Below are 18,245 nucleotides of genomic sequence, written 5' to 3' on the forward strand. Positions count from 1 at the left end.
AAAAACCATAGCCTTGACTAGACGGACCTTAGTCAGCAAAGTAATGTCTCTGCTTTTGAATATGCTATCTAGGTTGGTCATAACTTTTCTTCCAAGGAGTAAGTGTCTTTTAATTTCATGGCTGCAGTCACCATCTGCAGTGATTTTGGAGCCCCCCAAAATAAAGTCTGACACTGTTTCCACTGTTTCCCCATCTATTTCCCATGAAGTGATGGGACCGGATGCTATGATCTTCGTTTTCTGAATGTTGAGCTTTAAGCCAACTTTTTCGCTCTCCTCTTTTACTTTCATCAAGAGGCCTTTTAGTTCCTCTTCACTTTCTGCCACAAGGGTGGTGTCATCTGCATATCTGAGGTGATTGATATTTCTCCCGGCAATCTTGATTCCAGCTTGTGTTTCTTCCAGTCCAGTGTTTCTCATGATGTACTCTGCATAGAAGTTAAATAGGCAGGGTGACAATATACAGCCTTGACGTCTCCTTTTCCTATTTGGAACCAGTCTGTTGTTCCATGTCTGGTTGTAACTGTTGCTTCCTGACCTGCATACAGGTTTCTCAAGAGGCAGGTCAGGTAGTCTGGTATTCCCATCTCTTTCAAATTTTCCACAGTTTATTGTGATCCACATAGTCAAAGGCTCTGGCACAGTCAATAAAGCAGAAATAGATGTTTTCCTGGAACTCTCTTGCTTTTTCGATGATCCAGCGGATGTTGGCAAGTTGATCTCTGATTCCTCTGCCTTTTCTAAAACCAGCTTGAACATCTGGCAGTTCAGGGTTCACATGTTGCTGAAGCCTGGCCTGGAGAACGTTGAGCAAGGCTGGACTAGCGGGAGCGATGAGCTGCTAGTGGATCCAGAACTAGAGATTGCATGCTGTGACTCCGTCAGGCAGCTTCACTATGTACTAAATTACCTGAGTATATTACATAAAATAAGCTGAAGCTTATTATCAACTTAAGTCAATGACCTGTTAGGGAAACACTGAGAGTGTCAGTTAAGGTACAGTTTTCTGTATCTGAGAACTAAAATCAACCATAAAATATTCTGACTCCAGTTTTTCTGCCTCTAGTAAAAAATGTGGCAATAAGTTGTCAGTGTAGAAAATACTCAATTACTATTACCTTGAGTCAAATAGTAACAACAGAACTTGACTTCGATTTGCCATCGGCAGAGAAGACACTGTACCTTTAGGTAGAACTTGGAGATCTCAAAGAGGCGCTGGCTGCAAGCAGGGAAACATTCGTGAGCCTCCGTGATCCTGTGCTTCTTCAGGGCTTCAGCAACGACTTCTTTCAGTATCTTGAATAGAACATAACAGATGACTAGTACTTCTTCCCTTTAGAGCTGAGGCTCTGCAAATCACACCGCCAGGTAGCTGTGCTAGACCCAGGTAAGCTCATTAAGATCAACCCACTGAGAAGAGGAGGTCTGAAGCAGCGACGCACTCACATGCCACCGGGCCTCTGCCAGGCAGAGAGGCCGGAGCAGCAGCAGAGCGGCGCTCACGTGCTGGGCTCTGGATCGACGTCAGAGTGGGGTGGTACACACGGCAGGGACATGTATACACAGGTGTGTCCTTATTTTTTATTATGGAAAATTTCAAACACTATAAAGAGAATATCTTTTGTAACAAATCCTCATCTCTCTCTCTCTCTCTCTCTCTCTCTCTCTCTATATATATATATCTCTCTCTCAGGACTACATATAAGAGCTGGTTATATATATATATAAATCACTACATATTTAAATATATATAATATAATAATGTGATTGTAATTTATATATATTTTATATGTAGTTATACATAATATATAAATATATATAAATTATAAATATATATATGAATTATATATAAGAGCTGGCTATATACATATATAAATATATGTACATATGAGGATTATATATAAGACCTGGCTATATAAATATATATATATGAGGACTATATATAAGAGGTGTTTTTTATATATATATAGACTATATATAAGACCTGGCTATATATAAAAATATATATATATATGAGGACTATATATTAGAGCTGGTTTCGTATATATATGCCGACTAAGGTCCGTCTAGTCAAGGCTATGGTTTTTCCTGTGGTCATGTATGGATGTGAGAGTTGAACTGTGAAGAAGGCTGAGCGCAGAAGAACTGATGCTTTTGAACTGTGTGTGGTGTTGGAGAAGACTCCTGAGACTCCTTTGGACTGCAAAGAGATCCAACCAGTCCATTCTAAAGGAGATTAGTCCTAGGCGTTCATTGGAAGGACTGATGCTGAAGCTGAAACTCCAGTACTTTGGCCACCTCATGTGAAGAGTTGACTCATTGGAAAAGGCTCTGATGCTGGGAGGGACTGGGGGTAGGAGAAGGGGATGACAGAGGATGAGATGGCTGGACGGCATTACCAACTCGATGGACGTAAGTCTGAGTGAACTCCGGGAGTTGGTGATGGACAGGGAGGCCTGGCGTGCTGCGATTCATGGGGTCACAGAGAGTTAGACACGACTGAACAAGTGAACTGAACTGACAGACTCTATATAAGACCTGGCTATATAAATAAATAAATATATATATATATAAGGACTATATATAAGAGCTGGTTTATATATATATAGACTATATATAAGACCTGACTATATATATAAATATATATATGAGGACTATATATAAGAGCTGGTTATATACATATATAAATATATATACATATGAGGATTATATATAAGACCTGGCTATATATATAAATATATATGAGGACTATATGTAAGGGCTGGTTATATACATATATAAATATATATACATATGGGGACTATATGTAAGACCTGGCTATATATATATGAGGACTACGCATAAGAGGTAGTTATATACATATATAAATATATATACATATGAGGACTATATGTAAGACCTGGCTATATATATATGAGGACTACACATAAGAGGTAGTTATATACATATATAAATATATATACATATGGGGACTATATGTAAGACCTGGCTATATATATATATATGAGGACTATGCATAAGAGCTGGTTATATATACATAAATATACATAAGGAGGATCCCTCTGGGGCTCCTTCTGCCCCTTCACACCCCCACTTGCACTTTCCCATTACCCTTCTTACACTGAACTATTATTATTACTATTCGTGGCTCCACCACGGGGCAGGATCTCAGCTCCCAACCAGGGACTGAATCTGGGCCACAGCAGTGAAAGCCTGGAATCCTCACCAAGAGGCCACCAGGGAACTCCTCGGTCTTATTTTAAAGTAAATTACAGACCACTTTATTTCATTGATAAACTTTTTTGACAAGCATCTGAAACAAATCAGATCAGGCCGTTTCCTCCCGTGCAGACTGAGAGTCGGGAAGCGGATCTTTACCCGAGTGTGCTTCTGTGATCGGGATTCCTTTGCGGGCCTTGCTGTTTCTGATTCGCGCGCAGCTTTGGGACCTGAGCTGGCCTTGGCGGTGGCTCCGGGAGCTTCACGGCTCAGCGCAGAGGGACACGGCACAGGTAACAGCCGCTCTGCCCGTGGCTTTCTGGAGGGGACCGCGTGGCGATGGCGGGCGCTGCCACTTGTCTGAGAAAGAAGAGAATCGGAACTTCCAGACCTCACAAGTCTGCTGCGGGGGAAAGACCAGAACTCAGATTAAGGGCACCTCCAATCACGCTCATTTTCTTTCCTCAACACTACAGCTACAGTCATCGCCATATAAAGCCCAGGAGAGCAAACGCATCTCTTGCTGCCACTGCCTTAAATGAGCAACCAACATCGCATTACGCAGCTGTCCTTCAGTTCTTCAAGTGAGAAGCGAGGACACAGAAGGCAATGAATGACAGTCTAGGATTTCAGCTCAGAGGAACGGAAGCAAGCGATGTCACTGTCTCCCTTCCTGTCAGTTCACAATTTCTCGCACAAGCCAGAGACGGCGCTCCAGGCAGCACTGTTTACAGACCTAGCACTTGCCAGGCTGAGTAATTATACTTTCCATTAATTTTGATAAAGAAGCCCTAATAATCATGCTTGTTGTTGCCATGCAACTACCTGTACAAGATAAGCTGTTCAAACAGAAATAAAACTACAAAAGGGACTTTAGTTTAGATTTTTCTAAGATGTTTACATTTGTTTTTCCAAGAAAGGGTCTCAGACTCTTCAATCCTGCTAACCTATAGGACACAGTGTTACTTTCTTTTCTAGAACACACAGACATCAATCAAAGTCAGAAATTTAAAAATTACTAAAAAACACAGTATCCTAAATGTTAGTGGATTTGCTTTTTACCTTTATCAGGTGAAAAAAGTATCATGAATTTGCAAAGTCCTTATAACAATAATTTACTTATTTCATATCAGGGAAACAGTATTCTAATAGACATATATTTTTTGCTACACTGCACCACATGCTATGCTAAGATCAGGGCAGGACGAAACCTGCGCTCCCTGCACAGGAGGCATGGAACCCTAACCCCTGGACCACTGGGGAGGGAAGTCCTTAGTACTAGTAACTGTTTAAAAGAAGACTCGACAGTTTCACTTTAAGATATTAGATACTTTTTGAAAGGCTTACATATGGTAAGAATTTTAGGTTTGTTTTAGGTGCCAAAGACCTAAATTTGACAAAAGTTTCAAAGATATATAAATTCAATAGAAATTAAGACTGTTTATTTCATAAGCTTACTTTTGTTCAAGTATTTGGACATTTTATTTAGCTAGCAAATAAAGTAGCTAGAATAATCTCATTTTTATAGTATTATTATGTAGGCTTTAAAGCTATTTTTATATGAAACAAGTTATTTTAAAATGGTGCCAGTGGTTAGGACTCCATGCTTTCACTGCCAAGGCCTGGATTCAATCATAAACCACGTTCCTGAGACCCCTTGCTCACAGGGCCAGGGCAGGTAGCAGACAGCGGGGGAAGGCAGAGAAACTGCTCTCTCAATATCCTCCTCATCAGAGCGTCTCCTCTGCTTTATATACAGAGAAGACCGCCAGTGCTCCACGGTTTAAAAACCTGACAATCGCCGGTGCCAATGGACTGAATATCAGCATTATAAAGCCAGAAAGAATGTGTTTTTCCCCAAGTCATTTCTTTTTATAACTTATAAGTATAATCATCAACTGCTCACAACGGAAACAAACTCCTGGTATGAAAGTCACTCTGAAATCTGCACAGAAAGCAGCTTAAAAACTGCGAACAATTAATATGCAAAAATAGCCTAAGACTAAACACCTTCCATCAAGACACTATTTGCGTGCGCTTCATACATCACCTTTTGGGAGGATAAAGGCAGTTCACATCTTTTGATCTCCTTTTCACTCGGGGGACGTCAGTCCGGAGCTCGCTTTGCAGAGCTTCTCCGTCAGGGACACTCGTGGGCTCTGACGAAACCGCAGGAGAGGGAAGCGGGCTGAGCACGGCGGGCCCCGGAGAACTCCCCCTGGTGCAGGTGGTCTGGGTTTCATAACGAATAAGCCGAGACTGCAGCTCTAAAAATCCCCCATCTCTCTCTAACGCTTTCCGGTCATCCAAGCAGTACCTGAGCAAGAGAAAGATCTTTTAACGTCACAGACTCTGCTGCAGCAACGGGCTACTTCCTGCCACCTGCAAAGAGCAAAACATTTACTTAAAAAGTTCTTACAAAACTTCCTAATAATTGTTGGGAGCGTGAGTGAATAACCAATTTCCCTCACAAGTTCAGTTTTTTCCAGCCTGCTACATGACATGGCAAAAGATTAAAAAAAAAAAAAAAAAAAAGTGAGGTACAATCTGATTCCTCTTTGACTGACCTCAGAGTCCGACCTGAACCGATTTAGTCTGCTAGCTTCCGTGTAAGGGACAAGGATCACCCTACTCAGAAGTCAACTCACAGGCACACACTGGAATCACCTGAGAGTCTCCACGAGCTGCTAGTGCCCAGGGCCTCTGACTCAGCTGGTCTGGGGTTGGCGTTTAGGACTGTTTTTTTCAAAGCTACCTAGGTGATTCTAAATTGTAGCTAGGACTGAAATAGCTCTGATATAACCCAACAATTTAACAGGGGAGAAAACTGAGATTGTTAACTCGTGGCAGAAAAGTGACTAGAACCTAGATCTCTCAACTCCAACATTCTTTCTCCAGTGCATTGTTTATTAAAACATATTCCATTAAAAACCAGCAGCAACCCTAAGGATTGCTGATGAGTCCTGTTTCTATCCTGGGCAACTGACAGAATCTAGAAGGCAACTGAGAACCATGACTGCTAAGGACAAGCTGTCGGCAAGAGGAAGTGTGATCCCTGATTAGCCGGCAGGGAATTCTGAGAGGGAGAAAACGTAGAGTTTGACTCCACATACAGCTTTTCCTGCCCTAAGGTTCTGATTCTGAGACGCAGATTTTTCTCCCAGTTTTTCCATCTCTTGCTCACAGCGTCATGCCTGTAGCTGCATGACGGCGCCCCGTGTCGCCTCTGTTACCATCTGAGATGTCTTCAGCGTGATGTTCCTATGGTTTCGCACTGAAACAAGACGTGGCGCTGTCAGCCAGAAAGGGGCAGAGACGGAGCAGCAGGGGAGCCAATACTCACTCCTGGATGAAAGAGGGCACGCCCTATTTTCTCACAGAACGGCAGCCAAGTGCTTCTGTATCCAGAGAAAGAGACGTACCTAACAGAAGATGAAGCTGCCGCTGCACTGACCTATCAACACAAGACAGACAGGACACCGCCTGGCACACACCAAGCGACGCCAGTGAGTGCTGCAAAAGCTCCCGAACACCCTGGACCAGATGAACGCAGGTTCAGCGCGACAGGGGCTGGTGTGGCCACCTGCCAGTCACAGTGTGACAGCGGAAGTTCAATCTGCTGTCAAGAAGACGCTGCGTCTTACAATCAACGGGGTTTACACCCCAGCATGAGAGAAATAAGTGGAAAGCGAGCCAACCGCAGACAGGTTCCATCTCGCCTTTGGAAAACACTGACCTGCACTCAAACAGTTTACATATTTCTTTCAAATATTCCTTAAGCCTGAATAGAGGAAGAGCTCAAGGACTCCAAGGGTCACAGCAACATAAGAAGAGAAGAGAGAGCATTCTCTGCAGTTTCTTATTTCCTTTAAAATTACGTGAGCGCTGTTTAACGTAGAAACACAGTCTATGCTTAACGGAACAGGCCTGCACAGTTTGCACCCAGAACCAGAAAAAAAGCGTGTTTCTGGACTCACTGTGCTCACCTGCACATTCCTTGGTTTGATTTCAACGGCCCAGGCGTAAAGAAACGGAGTCACATCTAGCTATGTTCATTTGCTTAAAGGGGTTTCATTTTATAAACTCCTCAAACTCGTATTTCAACTGTTCTTATTTTTCCCCACAGACAAAACCTCAATATTGTTCCATGTACACGTGTTGCTCCTGGTTACTGTTTAGCAGTACTATGTTACATACACACATCAACTTGTTTATTGATCTATTCTCCTATTGATGGAAATAAGGCTATTTCCAGTTTGCGTTCTTATGAAAACAACTGCTCTGTGGGTTCCTTTACAAGAACCCTGTTTCTGTGGTGTTACATTTTCATTTCTTTTAGGAAAATAACTATTAGAAATGCTGAGCCATGGGGTTTGAGCTATGTTCAGTTTCATAAGAATCTGTCAATCCTTTTCTGAACTAAATATACCATTGTGTACTTCCACTAAGAATGTCGGAGAGTTCTGATTGTTCTATACACTTGTCAAGACTTACCAGTTATAATTTTAGCTATTCTGGTGGCTACATGGAATTTTATTTATGGATGCACTATAATTTACTGAACCAAGCTCCTACAGTTAGACATCATTTCCAATGTGTATTTGAAATAACACTGTAAAAAGTACCCTTACAAAATTACTTTCAGTATATATGCTAATTTTATCATTGAGCAAAGGTAATCAATCTGATATTATAAAAAACTGCATGGCTTTTGGTAAATTACTGATCATTCTCTCTAAGTAAATAATACTTATTTAACTTAAATGCAGAGCACATCATGAGAAATGCCGGGCTGCAGGAAGCACAAGCTGGAATCAAGATTGCCCGGAGAAATATCAATAACCTCAGATATGCAGATGACATCACCCTTATGGCAGAAAGTGAAGAGGAGCTAAAAATCCTCTTGATGAAAGTAAAAGAGGAGAGTGAAAAAGTTGGCTTAAAGCTCAACATTCAGAAAACGAAGATCATGGCATCTGGTCCCATCACTTCACAGGAAATAGATGGGGAAACAGTGGAAACAGTGGCTGACTTTATTTTTTTGGGCTCCAAAATCACTGCAGATGGTGACTGCAGCCTAGACAGCATATTAAAAAGCAGAGACATTACTTTGCCAACAAAGGTCTGACTAGTCAAGGTTATGGTTTTTCCAGTAGTAATGTATGGATGTGAGAGTTGGACTATAAAGAAAGCTGAGCACAGAAGAATTGATGCTTTTGAACTGTGGTGTTGGAGAAGACTCTTGAGAGTCGCTTGGACTCCAAGGAGATCCAACCAGTCCATCCTAAAGGAAATCAGTCCTGGGTCTTCATTGGAAGGACTGATGTTGAAGCTGAAGCTCCAATACTTTGGCCACCTGATGCAAAGAGCTGACTCATTTAAAAAGACCCTGATGCTGGGAAACATTGAGGGCAGGAGGAGAAGGGGACGGCAGAGGATGAGATGGTTGGATGGTTTCACCGACTCAATGGACATGGGTTTGGGTGGACTCCAGGAGTTGGTGATGGGACAGGGAGGCCTGGCATGCTGCGGTTCACGGGGTCGCAAAGTCAGACACGACTGAGCAACTGAACTGAACTGATCACTCTCCCAGACAGGCAGCCAACCAAGCTGGCTGGCTCATGTCCCTTCACTACCAATATGATTTTACGGGTACTGGAAAGGGTTCTCGCTGCTGTTTCAGCTTACGTTCTTAATGTCAGCTTAAAAGGCTGGCAGGTAAGGAAACCCTTCCACTGCATACTGGCCCTATGCACCCTGTCTCGTGCACGAACGATCTTAGATGCGGCCAGCTCCCACACTCTTTATTCACACGGTGTTGGCAGTATTTCAGTCCTTTCACATCTCTTCCTTGAAATACTCCACCTCAGTTTATCAACAGACAATGAGATTTCTTTCAGTGGCACAAAGCAAGCATATGAATTCAGGCATTAAAAATGAAGGTCCCTCCACGACCACAGTAACAGGGAACAGTCTCCCTCCCACGGCAACGATGATCTTCGTAATTCGGTCTCAATACAGTGCAGTGCACGTCTGGAGTCTCATTCCGAAACAAAAATGCCGTTTCCTCTTCCAGAATCTGTACCACTGCACTTCATTCCGCGCAGTGGTTCAGTCGCTCAGTCGTGGCCGACTCTTTGGGACCCCATGGACTGCAGCACGTCAGGCCTCCCTATCCATCACCACCTTCCAGAGTTTACTCAAACTCATGTCCACTGAGCTGGTGATGCCATCCAACCACCTCATTCTGTGTGGTCCCTTCTCCTCCTGCCCTCAATCTTTCCCAGCATCAGGGTCTTTTCAAATGAGTCAGCTCTTTGCATCAGGTGGCCAAAGTATTGGAGCTTCAGCTTCAATATCAGTCCTTCCAATGAATATTCAGGACTGATCTCCTTTAGGATGGACTGGTTGGATCTTTTTGCAGTCCAAGGGACTCTCAAGAGTCTTCTCCAGCACCACAGTTCAAAAGCATCAATTCTTCAGCACTCAGCTTTCTTTATGGTCCAACTCTCACATCCATACATGACTACTGGAAAAACTATAGCCTTGACTAGACATACCTTTGTTGGCAAAGTAATATCTCTGATTTTTAATATGCTATCTAGGTTGGTCATAGCTTTTCTTCCAAAGAGCAAGTGTCTTTTAATTTCATGGCTGCAGTCACCATCTGCAGTGATTTTGGAGCCCCAAAAAATAAAGTCTGTCACTGCTTCCACTGTTTCCCCATCTATTTGCCATGAAGCGATGGGACCAGATGCCATGATCTTAGTTTTCTGAATGTGCAGTTTTAAGCCAACTTTTTGACTCTCCTCTCTCACCTTCATCAAGAGGCTCTTCAGTTACTTTTCACTTTCTGCCATAAGGGTGGTGTCATCTGCATATCTGAGGTTATTATTTCTCCTGCAATCTTGAGTCCAGCTTGTGCTTCTTCCAGCCCAGCATTTCTCATGATGTACTCTGCATGGAAGTTAAATAACCAGGGTGATAATATACAGCCTTGACGTACTCCTTTCCCTATTTGGAACCACTCTGTTGTTCCATGTCTGGTCGTAACTGTTGCTTCCTGACCTACATACAGATTTCTCAGGAGGCAGGTCAGGTGGTCTGATATTCCCATCTCTTCAAGAATTTTCTAGTTGTTGTGATCCACACAAAGGCTTAGGCATAGTCAATAAAGCAGAAATAGATGTTTTTCTGGAACTCTTGCTTTTACGATGATCAGTGAATGTTGGCCATTTGATCTCTGGTTCCTCTGCCTTTTCTAAAATCAGCTTGAACATCTGGAAGTTCATGGTTCGTGCATTGTTGAAGCGTGGCTTGGAGAATTTTGAGCATTACTTTGCTAGCGTGTGAGATGAGTGCAATTGTGCAGTAGTTTGAGCATTCTTTGGCATTGCTTTTCTTTGGGATGGGAATGAAAACTGACCTTTTCCAGTCCTGTGGCCACTGCTGAGGTTTCCAAATTCGCTGTCCTATTGAGTGCAGCACTTTCACAGCATCATCTTTCAGGATTTGAAATAAATCCATTGGGTTGATTTATTTCAATCCATTTGATTTAAATCCATCACCTCCACTAGCTTTGTTCATAGTGAGGGTTCCTAAGGCCCACTTGAGTTCGCATCCAGGATGTCTGGCTCTAGGTGAGTGATCATACCATTGTGATTATCTGGGTCATGAAAATCTATTTTGTACAGTTCTTCTGTGTATTGTTGCCACCTCTTCTTAATATCTTCTGCTTCTGTTAGGTCCATACTGTTTCCATCCTTTATTGTGCCCATCTTTGCATGAAATGTTCCCTTGGTATCTCTAATTTTCTTGAAAAGATCACTAGTCTTTCCCATTCTGTTGTTTTCCTCTATTCCTTTGAGGAAGGCTTTCTTATCTCTCCTTACCTTTCTTTGGAATCCTGCATTCAGATGCTTATATCTTTCCTTTTCTCCTTTGCCTTTGACTTCTCTTCTTTTCTCAGCTATTTGTAAGGCCTCCTCTACAATGCCACGAACCTCTGTCCATATTGTTCAGGCACTCTATCAGGCCAAACCCTTGAATCGATTTCTCACTTCCACTGTATAATTGCAAGGGATTTGATTTAGGTCATACCTGAATGGTCTAGTGGTTTTCCCTACTTTCTTCAATTTAAGTCTGAATTTGGTAATGAGTTCATGATCTGAGTCACAGTCAGCTCCTGGTCTTGTTTTTGTTGACTGTATAAGAGCTTCTCTTTCTTTGGCTGCAAAGAATATAATCAGTCTGATTTCGGTGTTGACCATCTGGTGATGTCCATGTGTAGAGTCTTCTCTTGTGTTGTTGGAAGAGGGTGTTTGCTATGACCAGTGCGTTCTCTTGGCAAATCTCTATTAGCCTTTGCCCTGCTTCATTCTGTACTTCAAGGCCAAATTTGCCTGTTACTTCAGGTGTTTCTTGACTTCCTGCTTTTGCATTCCAGCCCCCTATAATGAAAAGGGCATCTTTTTTGGGTGTTAGATCCAGAAGGTCTTGGAGGTCTTCATAGAACTGTTCAACTTCAGATTCTTCAGCATTACTGGTTGGGGCATAGACTTGGATTACTGTGATACTGAATGGTTTGCCTAGAGATCTTCTGTCATTTTTGAGATTGCACCCAAGGACTGCATTTCAGACTCTTTTGTTGACTGTGGGGGCTACTCCATTCTTCTAAGGGATTCTTGCCGACAGTAGTAGATATAATGGTCATCTGAATTAAATTCACTCATTCCAATCCATTTTAGTTCACTGATTCCTAAAATGTTGATGTTTAGTCTTGCCATCTCCTGTTTGACCACTTCCAATTTACCTTGAATCATGGACCAAATATTCCAGGTTCCTGGGCAACACTGCTCTTTACAGCCCCAGACCTTGCTCCTATCACCAGGCACATCCACAACTGCATGTTGACTCAGCTTTGGCTCAGCCTCTTCATGCTCTGGAGTTATTTCTCCACTGATCTCCAGAAGCACCTCCAACTGGCCACCTACTGACCCGGGGAGTTCATCTTTCAGCGTCATTATCTTTTTGCTTTTTCATACTGTTCATGGGGTTCTCAAGGCAAGAATACTGAAATGGTCAGGCACTCCCTTCTCCAGTGGACCACATTTTGTCAGACCTCTCCACCATGACCCGCCCATCTTAGGTAGCCCCACATAGGATGGTTCATAGTTTCACTGAGTTAGACAAGGCTGTGGTCAATGTGATCAGTTTGGTTAGTTTTCTGTGATTGTGGTTTTCCTTCCTCCCACAGATACTGCCTTTTCGGTCAGATAAATTCCTCTTCATTCCTTCAAACTTAGTTCAGATGTCCTCATTGAAATTCTCAATTTGTGGTGTCTACTTGTTTCACACACTGGGCAGTGTTACATACTGGTATTTTTAACACTGCTTACATCCTGAAACTCCAGTCCTTTGGCCACCTCACGTGAAGAGTTGACTCACTGGAAAAGACTCTGATGCTGGGAGGGATTGGGGGCAGGAGGAGAAGGGGACGACAGAGGATGAGATGGCTGGATGGCATCACTGACTCAACAGACGTGAGTTTGAGTGAACTCCGGGAGTTGGTGATGGACAGGGAGGCCTGGCGTGCTGCGGTTCATGGCGTCGCAAAGAGTCAGAGATGACTCAGCGGCTGAACTCAACTGAACTGAACTGACGTCCTGCTAAACTCATGTCTTTCTTCCTCCCCTACTAGAGTACACGTTTCTTAAGGGCAGAAACAGTTGTCTTGCAGTCTTTTGTATCTTTAGCCCCTGAGTGAATAACTATCAGTAAAGTAGGTTTAAAGTCGTGTGACATAAAGATTAAGTTTACAAGACAACCAAAGTAGTATATCTCTTTTGCTCACTGATAAAGGTGCTTCTAAGAGATCAAGGTAAAATCAAGTCCTTTTCTATTTTCATTTACAGAAAATCAATATAAAGTGATGCTTTGCCTTACGAATGTGAAATAGTTTGCAAAATGAATCACTAAGGCCTCGCAAATTTAACCTAAAATATATTATTTCCATCATTTCCTTTCTTATCCCGGTGAAAATGGTAGAGGCACAGACGGCCTCAGGAGCTGCTGACGCTTCTAATTCTAAGTAAGAGAACCCTGTGAAACTTCATTCAAACAGGTCAACTAAAATTCCGTAAGAATGTACACACAGTTAGCATCCTGCAAATAAGAATGCATTTCCTCTAATGGTTTCTGAGCAGTTACAATGGCCAGAGACCATCACCAGCAGTGTGAACATGCATTCACATGCAATGTACAGTCCAGTTCAGTTCAGCCGCTCAGTCGTGTCCGACTCTTTGAGACCCCATGAATCGCAGCACACCAGGCCTCCCTGTCCATCGCCAACTCCCGGAGTTCACTCAGACTCACGTCCATCGAGTCAGTGATGCCATCCAGCCATCTCATCCTGGGTCGTCCCCTTCTCCTCCTGCCCCCAAGCCCTCCCAGCATCTGTTTCCAATGAGTCAACTCTTCGCATGAGGTGGCCAAAGTACTGGAGTCTCAGCCTTAGCATTATTCCTTCCAAAGAAATCCCAGGGCTGATCTCCTTCAGAATGGACTGGGTGGATCTCCTTGCAGTCCAAGGGACTCTCAAGAGTCTTCTGCAACACCACAGTTCAAAAGCATCAATTCTTGGGCGCTCAGCCTTCTTCACAGTCCAACTCTCACATCCATACATTACTACTGGAAAAACCATAGCCTTGACTAGATGGACCTTAGTTGGCAAAGTAATGTCTCTGCTTTTCAATATGCTGTCTAGGTTGGTCATAACTTTTCTTCCAAGGTGTAAGTGTCTTTTAATTTCATGGCTGCAGTCACCATCTGCAGTGATTTTGGAGCCCAAAAAAATAAAGTCTGACACTGTTTCCACTGTTTCCCCATCTATTTCCCATGAAGTGATGGGACCAGATGCCATGATCTTCGTTTTCTGAATGTTGAGCTTTAAGCCAACTTTTTCACTCTCCTCTTTCACTTTCATCAAGAGGCTTTTTAGTTCCTCTTCACTTTCTGCCACAAGGGTGGTGTCATCTGCATATCTGAGGTTATTGATATTTCTCCCGGCAATCCTGATTCCACCTTGTGTTTCTTCCAGTCCAGTGTTTCTCATGATGTACTCTGCATAGAAGTTAAATAAGCAGGGTGACAATATACAGCCTTGACATACTCCTTTTCCTATCTGGAACCACTCTGTTGTTCCTTGTCCAGTTCTAACTCTTGCTTCCTGACCTGCATACAGATTTCTCTAGAGGCAGGTTAGGTGGTCTAATATTCCCATCTCTTCAAGAATTTTCCACAGTTTATTGTGATCCACACAGTCAAAGGCTTTGGCATAGTCAATCAAGCAGAAATAGATGTTTTTCTGGAACTCTCTTGCTTTTTCCATGATCCAGCGGATGTTGGCAATTTGATCTTTGGTTCCTTTGCCTTTTCTAAAACCAGCTTGAACATCAGGGAGTTCACGGTTCACATATTGCTGAGGCCTGGCTTGGAGAATTTTGAGCATTACTTTACTAGCATGTGAGATGAATGCAATTGTGAGGTAGTCTGAGCATTCTTTGGCATTGCCTTTCTTTGGAATTGGAATGAAAACTGACCTTTTCCAATCCTGTGGCCACTGCTGAGTTTTCCAAATTTGCTGTCCTATTGAGTGCAGCACTTTCACAGCATCATCTTTCAGGATTTGGAACAGCTCAACTGGAATTCCATCACCTCCACTAGCTTTACTCGTAGTGATGCTTTCTAAGGCCCACTTGACTTCACTTTCCAAGATGTCTGGCTCTAGATGAGTGATCACATCATCATGATTATCTGGGTCTTGAAGATCTTTTTTGTACAGTTCTTCCATGTATTCTTGCCACCTCTTCTTAATATCTTCAGCTTCTGTTAGGTCCAGACCATTTCTGTCCTTTATCGAGCCCATCTTTGCATGAGATGTTCCCTTGGTATCTCTGATTTTCTTGAAGAGATCTCTAGTCTTTCCCATTCTGTTCTTTTCCTCTATTTCTTTGCATTGATCACTGAAGAAGGCTTTCTTATCTCTTCTTGCTATTCTTTGGAACTCTGCATTCACATGCTTATATCTTTCCTTTTCTCCTTTGGTTTTCACTTCTCTTCTTTTCACAGCTATTTGTAAGGCCTCCTCAGGCAGCCATTTTCCTTTTTTGCATTTCTTTTCCATGGGGATGGTCTTGATCCCTGTCTCCTGTACAATGTCACAAACCTCATTCCATAGTTCATCAGGCACTCTATCAGATCTAGACCCTTAAATCTATTTCTCACTTCCACTGTATAATCATAAGGGATATGATTGAGGTCATAACTGAATGGTCTAGTGGTTTTCCCTACTTTCTTCAATTTAAGCCTGAATTTGGGAATAAGGAGTTCATGATCTGAGCCACAGTCAGCTCCTGGTCTTGTTTTTGTTGACTGTATAGAGCTTCTCCATCTTTGGCTGCAAAGAATATAATCAATCTGATTTCGGTATTGACCATCTGGTGATGTCCATGTGTAGAGTCTTCTCTTGTGTTGTTAGAAGAGGGTGTTTGCTATGACCAGTGAATTTTCTTGGCAAAACTCTATTAGTCTTTGCCCTGCTTCATTCCACATTCCAAGGCCAAATTTGCCTGTTACTCCAGGTGTTTCTTGACTTCCTACTTTTGCATTCCAGTCCCCTATATTGAAAAGGATATCTTTTTTGGGTGTTAGTTCTAAAAGGTCTTGTAGGTCTTCATAAAACAGTTCAACTTCAGCTTCTTCAGCGTTACTGGTTGGGGCATAGACTTGGATAACTGTGATATTGAATGGTTTGCCTTGGAGACGAACAGAGATCATTCTGTCATTTTTGAGAGTGCATCCAAGTACTGCATTTCGGACTCTTTTGTTGACCATGCTGGCTACTCCATTTCTTCTGAGGGATTCCTGCCCGTAGTAGTAGATGTAATGGTCATCTGAGTTAAATTCACCCACTCCAGTCCATTTTAGTTCGCTGATTCCTAGAATGTCGACGTTCGCTCTTGCCATCTCGTTTGACCACTTCCAATTTGCCTTGATTCATGGACCTGACATTCCAGGTTCCTATGCAATATTGCTCTTTACAGCATAAGACCTTGCTTCTATCACCAGTCACATCCACAGCAGGGTATTGTTTTTGCTTTGGCTCCCTCCCTTCATTCTTTCTGGAGTTATTTCTCCACTGATCTCCAGTAGCATATTGGGCACCTACTGACCTGGGGAGTTCCTCTTTCGGTATCCTATCATTTTGCCTTTTCATACTGTTCATGGGGTTCTCAAGGCAAGAATACTGAAGTGGCTTGCCATTCCCTTCTTCAGTGGACCACGCTCTGTACATTGGACCACAATATACAGAGCAGGGGCCAAAATAATTCTGACCAAAATATCCAGTAACTAGTAACAGGACATTTAAATGTAAAACTGACTAATCAACAAATGTCTTTTTTATCAACAAAAGACAAATTAATTGAGTATGTAATACTTGTTTTTTTAGGTTTTTTTGACATACTGTCTCTTCGGTTCTCTATCTCAACCTCCATCAGCTTTTTACAGTCATTCTTCACAGTCACAGAAGTTAAGCCACATTAAGCACACACAGGAGAATAAAGTGAAAATTAAAAACTCACTCAATTCCATGATAATGACATACTGAAGCTTCTTCAAAAGGTAAACCACGAAGTTTCCGAGGACTAAGTTCTGGTGTCAGGACAAAAGTCTTCTCCCTGAAACAAAAAGCTTTCATTTGCATTTATTTGGTGAGAAAGTTCAAGAAACTGTCTAAAGAACAAAGTCTGATTTCCTTCTCTATAACTAGATATTACATGGGATTAAAAACTGAATCATATCAGGAAGCCAAAGAAGAAAACGAAGCAAGGTCAAGCCTGGGGTTCCGTCTCGTACATGTTCTCTGTCCCAGGCTTCTGAATATGATAGTATTGCTGAATACGACAGTATTGCTGAATACGACAGTATTGCTGAATGCGACAGTATTGCTGAATACGACAGTATTGCTGAATACGACAGTATTGCTGAATATGACAGTATTACTGAATATGACAGTATTGCTCATTTTACGGAACTATGCTGCTGCTGCTGCTGCTGCGTCGCATCAGTCGTGTCGACTCTGTGCGGCCCCATAGACGGCAGGCAGCCCACCAGGCTCCCCCGTCCCTGGGACTCTCCAGGCAAGAACACTAACAGTGGGTTGTCATTTCCTTCTCCAATGCATGAAAAATGGTTGAATCAAGAATAGAGCATGATCTGTAGGGAAATTCAAGAAGCAGCATTACTCCTGAAGCATATGTTTTTCCTGGTGTAGTAAACTGCTTATGCATTATTAACAGTTAAATTGTTTCCTTGCAGTGGAATAATTAAAGTCAAACTCGAATCTTCAGTAACAAAAGAGGTATTTAGTTCCAATTACACCACATGGGGAATCCAGATTTTCTATGCCTGGGAACATCGTCATGTTGACACCTATTTTAAGAATCAGTGACCTTTTAAATATCAGTGGATATGAAGACTAACTGGTGGTTTCAGCTCTTCTAAAGCTGGTTCCAATCAACAGGTGTGGCGGAACTAGTCCTGTGGTGAACTTACATAAAACACTCATTCTCAGCCCCTGCACGTCGGGACCTGCAGTCAGGTTAAGCTTTCTGAGTTATTCTAGTAAGAGGCCTCCTCCTCTGCCTGGGTTGGGAGCCACTGTTCTGATAAGCTGCATCATGATTCCTGGACCTCAGAACAGGTTAGAGGTGAGGATGGGAGAATTATGCAAGTTTCTTTACACTGGTAACAGGCAGAAGGAGACACCAGGGGCTTGACTTCAGAAGACTTAACAAACGATAGACAGAAAAACAAGCAGGCAGTGGAGTATCAAGAATAATTCACTATCACACTTCCCCGCTTGGCTTTAGTAATGAAAACTGCCCATATGACACTGAATATTATCTACAGAGTGTAAGATGAGCATTTGAAATTATTGCATTAAAATTTAAGACATATGCAAG

The 18,245-nt window shown here is 42.5% G+C and overlaps 1 protein-coding gene across 4 annotated transcripts in view; it reads right to left on the minus strand.

Moving 5' to 3' along the window:
- MTBP (MDM2 binding protein) overlaps positions 1-18,245 on the minus strand; it is a 67,975-nt gene that overhangs the window by 6,369 nt on the left and 43,361 nt on the right. For 2 of the 4 annotated variants that reach the window (XM_018058134.1, XM_018058136.1), the window contains 4 exons: positions 16,863-16,958; positions 5,270-5,536; positions 3,379-3,622; positions 1,183-1,296 (listed from right to left, as the gene is read on the minus strand). In XM_018058134.1, coding sequence (XP_017913623.1) covers positions 1,183-1,296; positions 3,379-3,622; positions 5,270-5,536; positions 16,863-16,958 — 721 coding nt within the window. The remainder of the gene's footprint in view (positions 1-1,182; positions 1,297-3,378; positions 3,623-5,269; positions 5,537-16,862; positions 16,959-18,245) is intronic. The other 2 variants (XR_001919110.1, XM_018058135.1) reach the window with 2 other exon arrangements.

The sequence above is a fragment of the Capra hircus genome, chromosome 14 (assembly GCF_001704415.2).
Source record: "Capra hircus breed San Clemente chromosome 14, ASM170441v1, whole genome shotgun sequence".
Taxonomy (NCBI): domain Eukaryota; kingdom Metazoa; phylum Chordata; class Mammalia; order Artiodactyla; family Bovidae; genus Capra; species Capra hircus.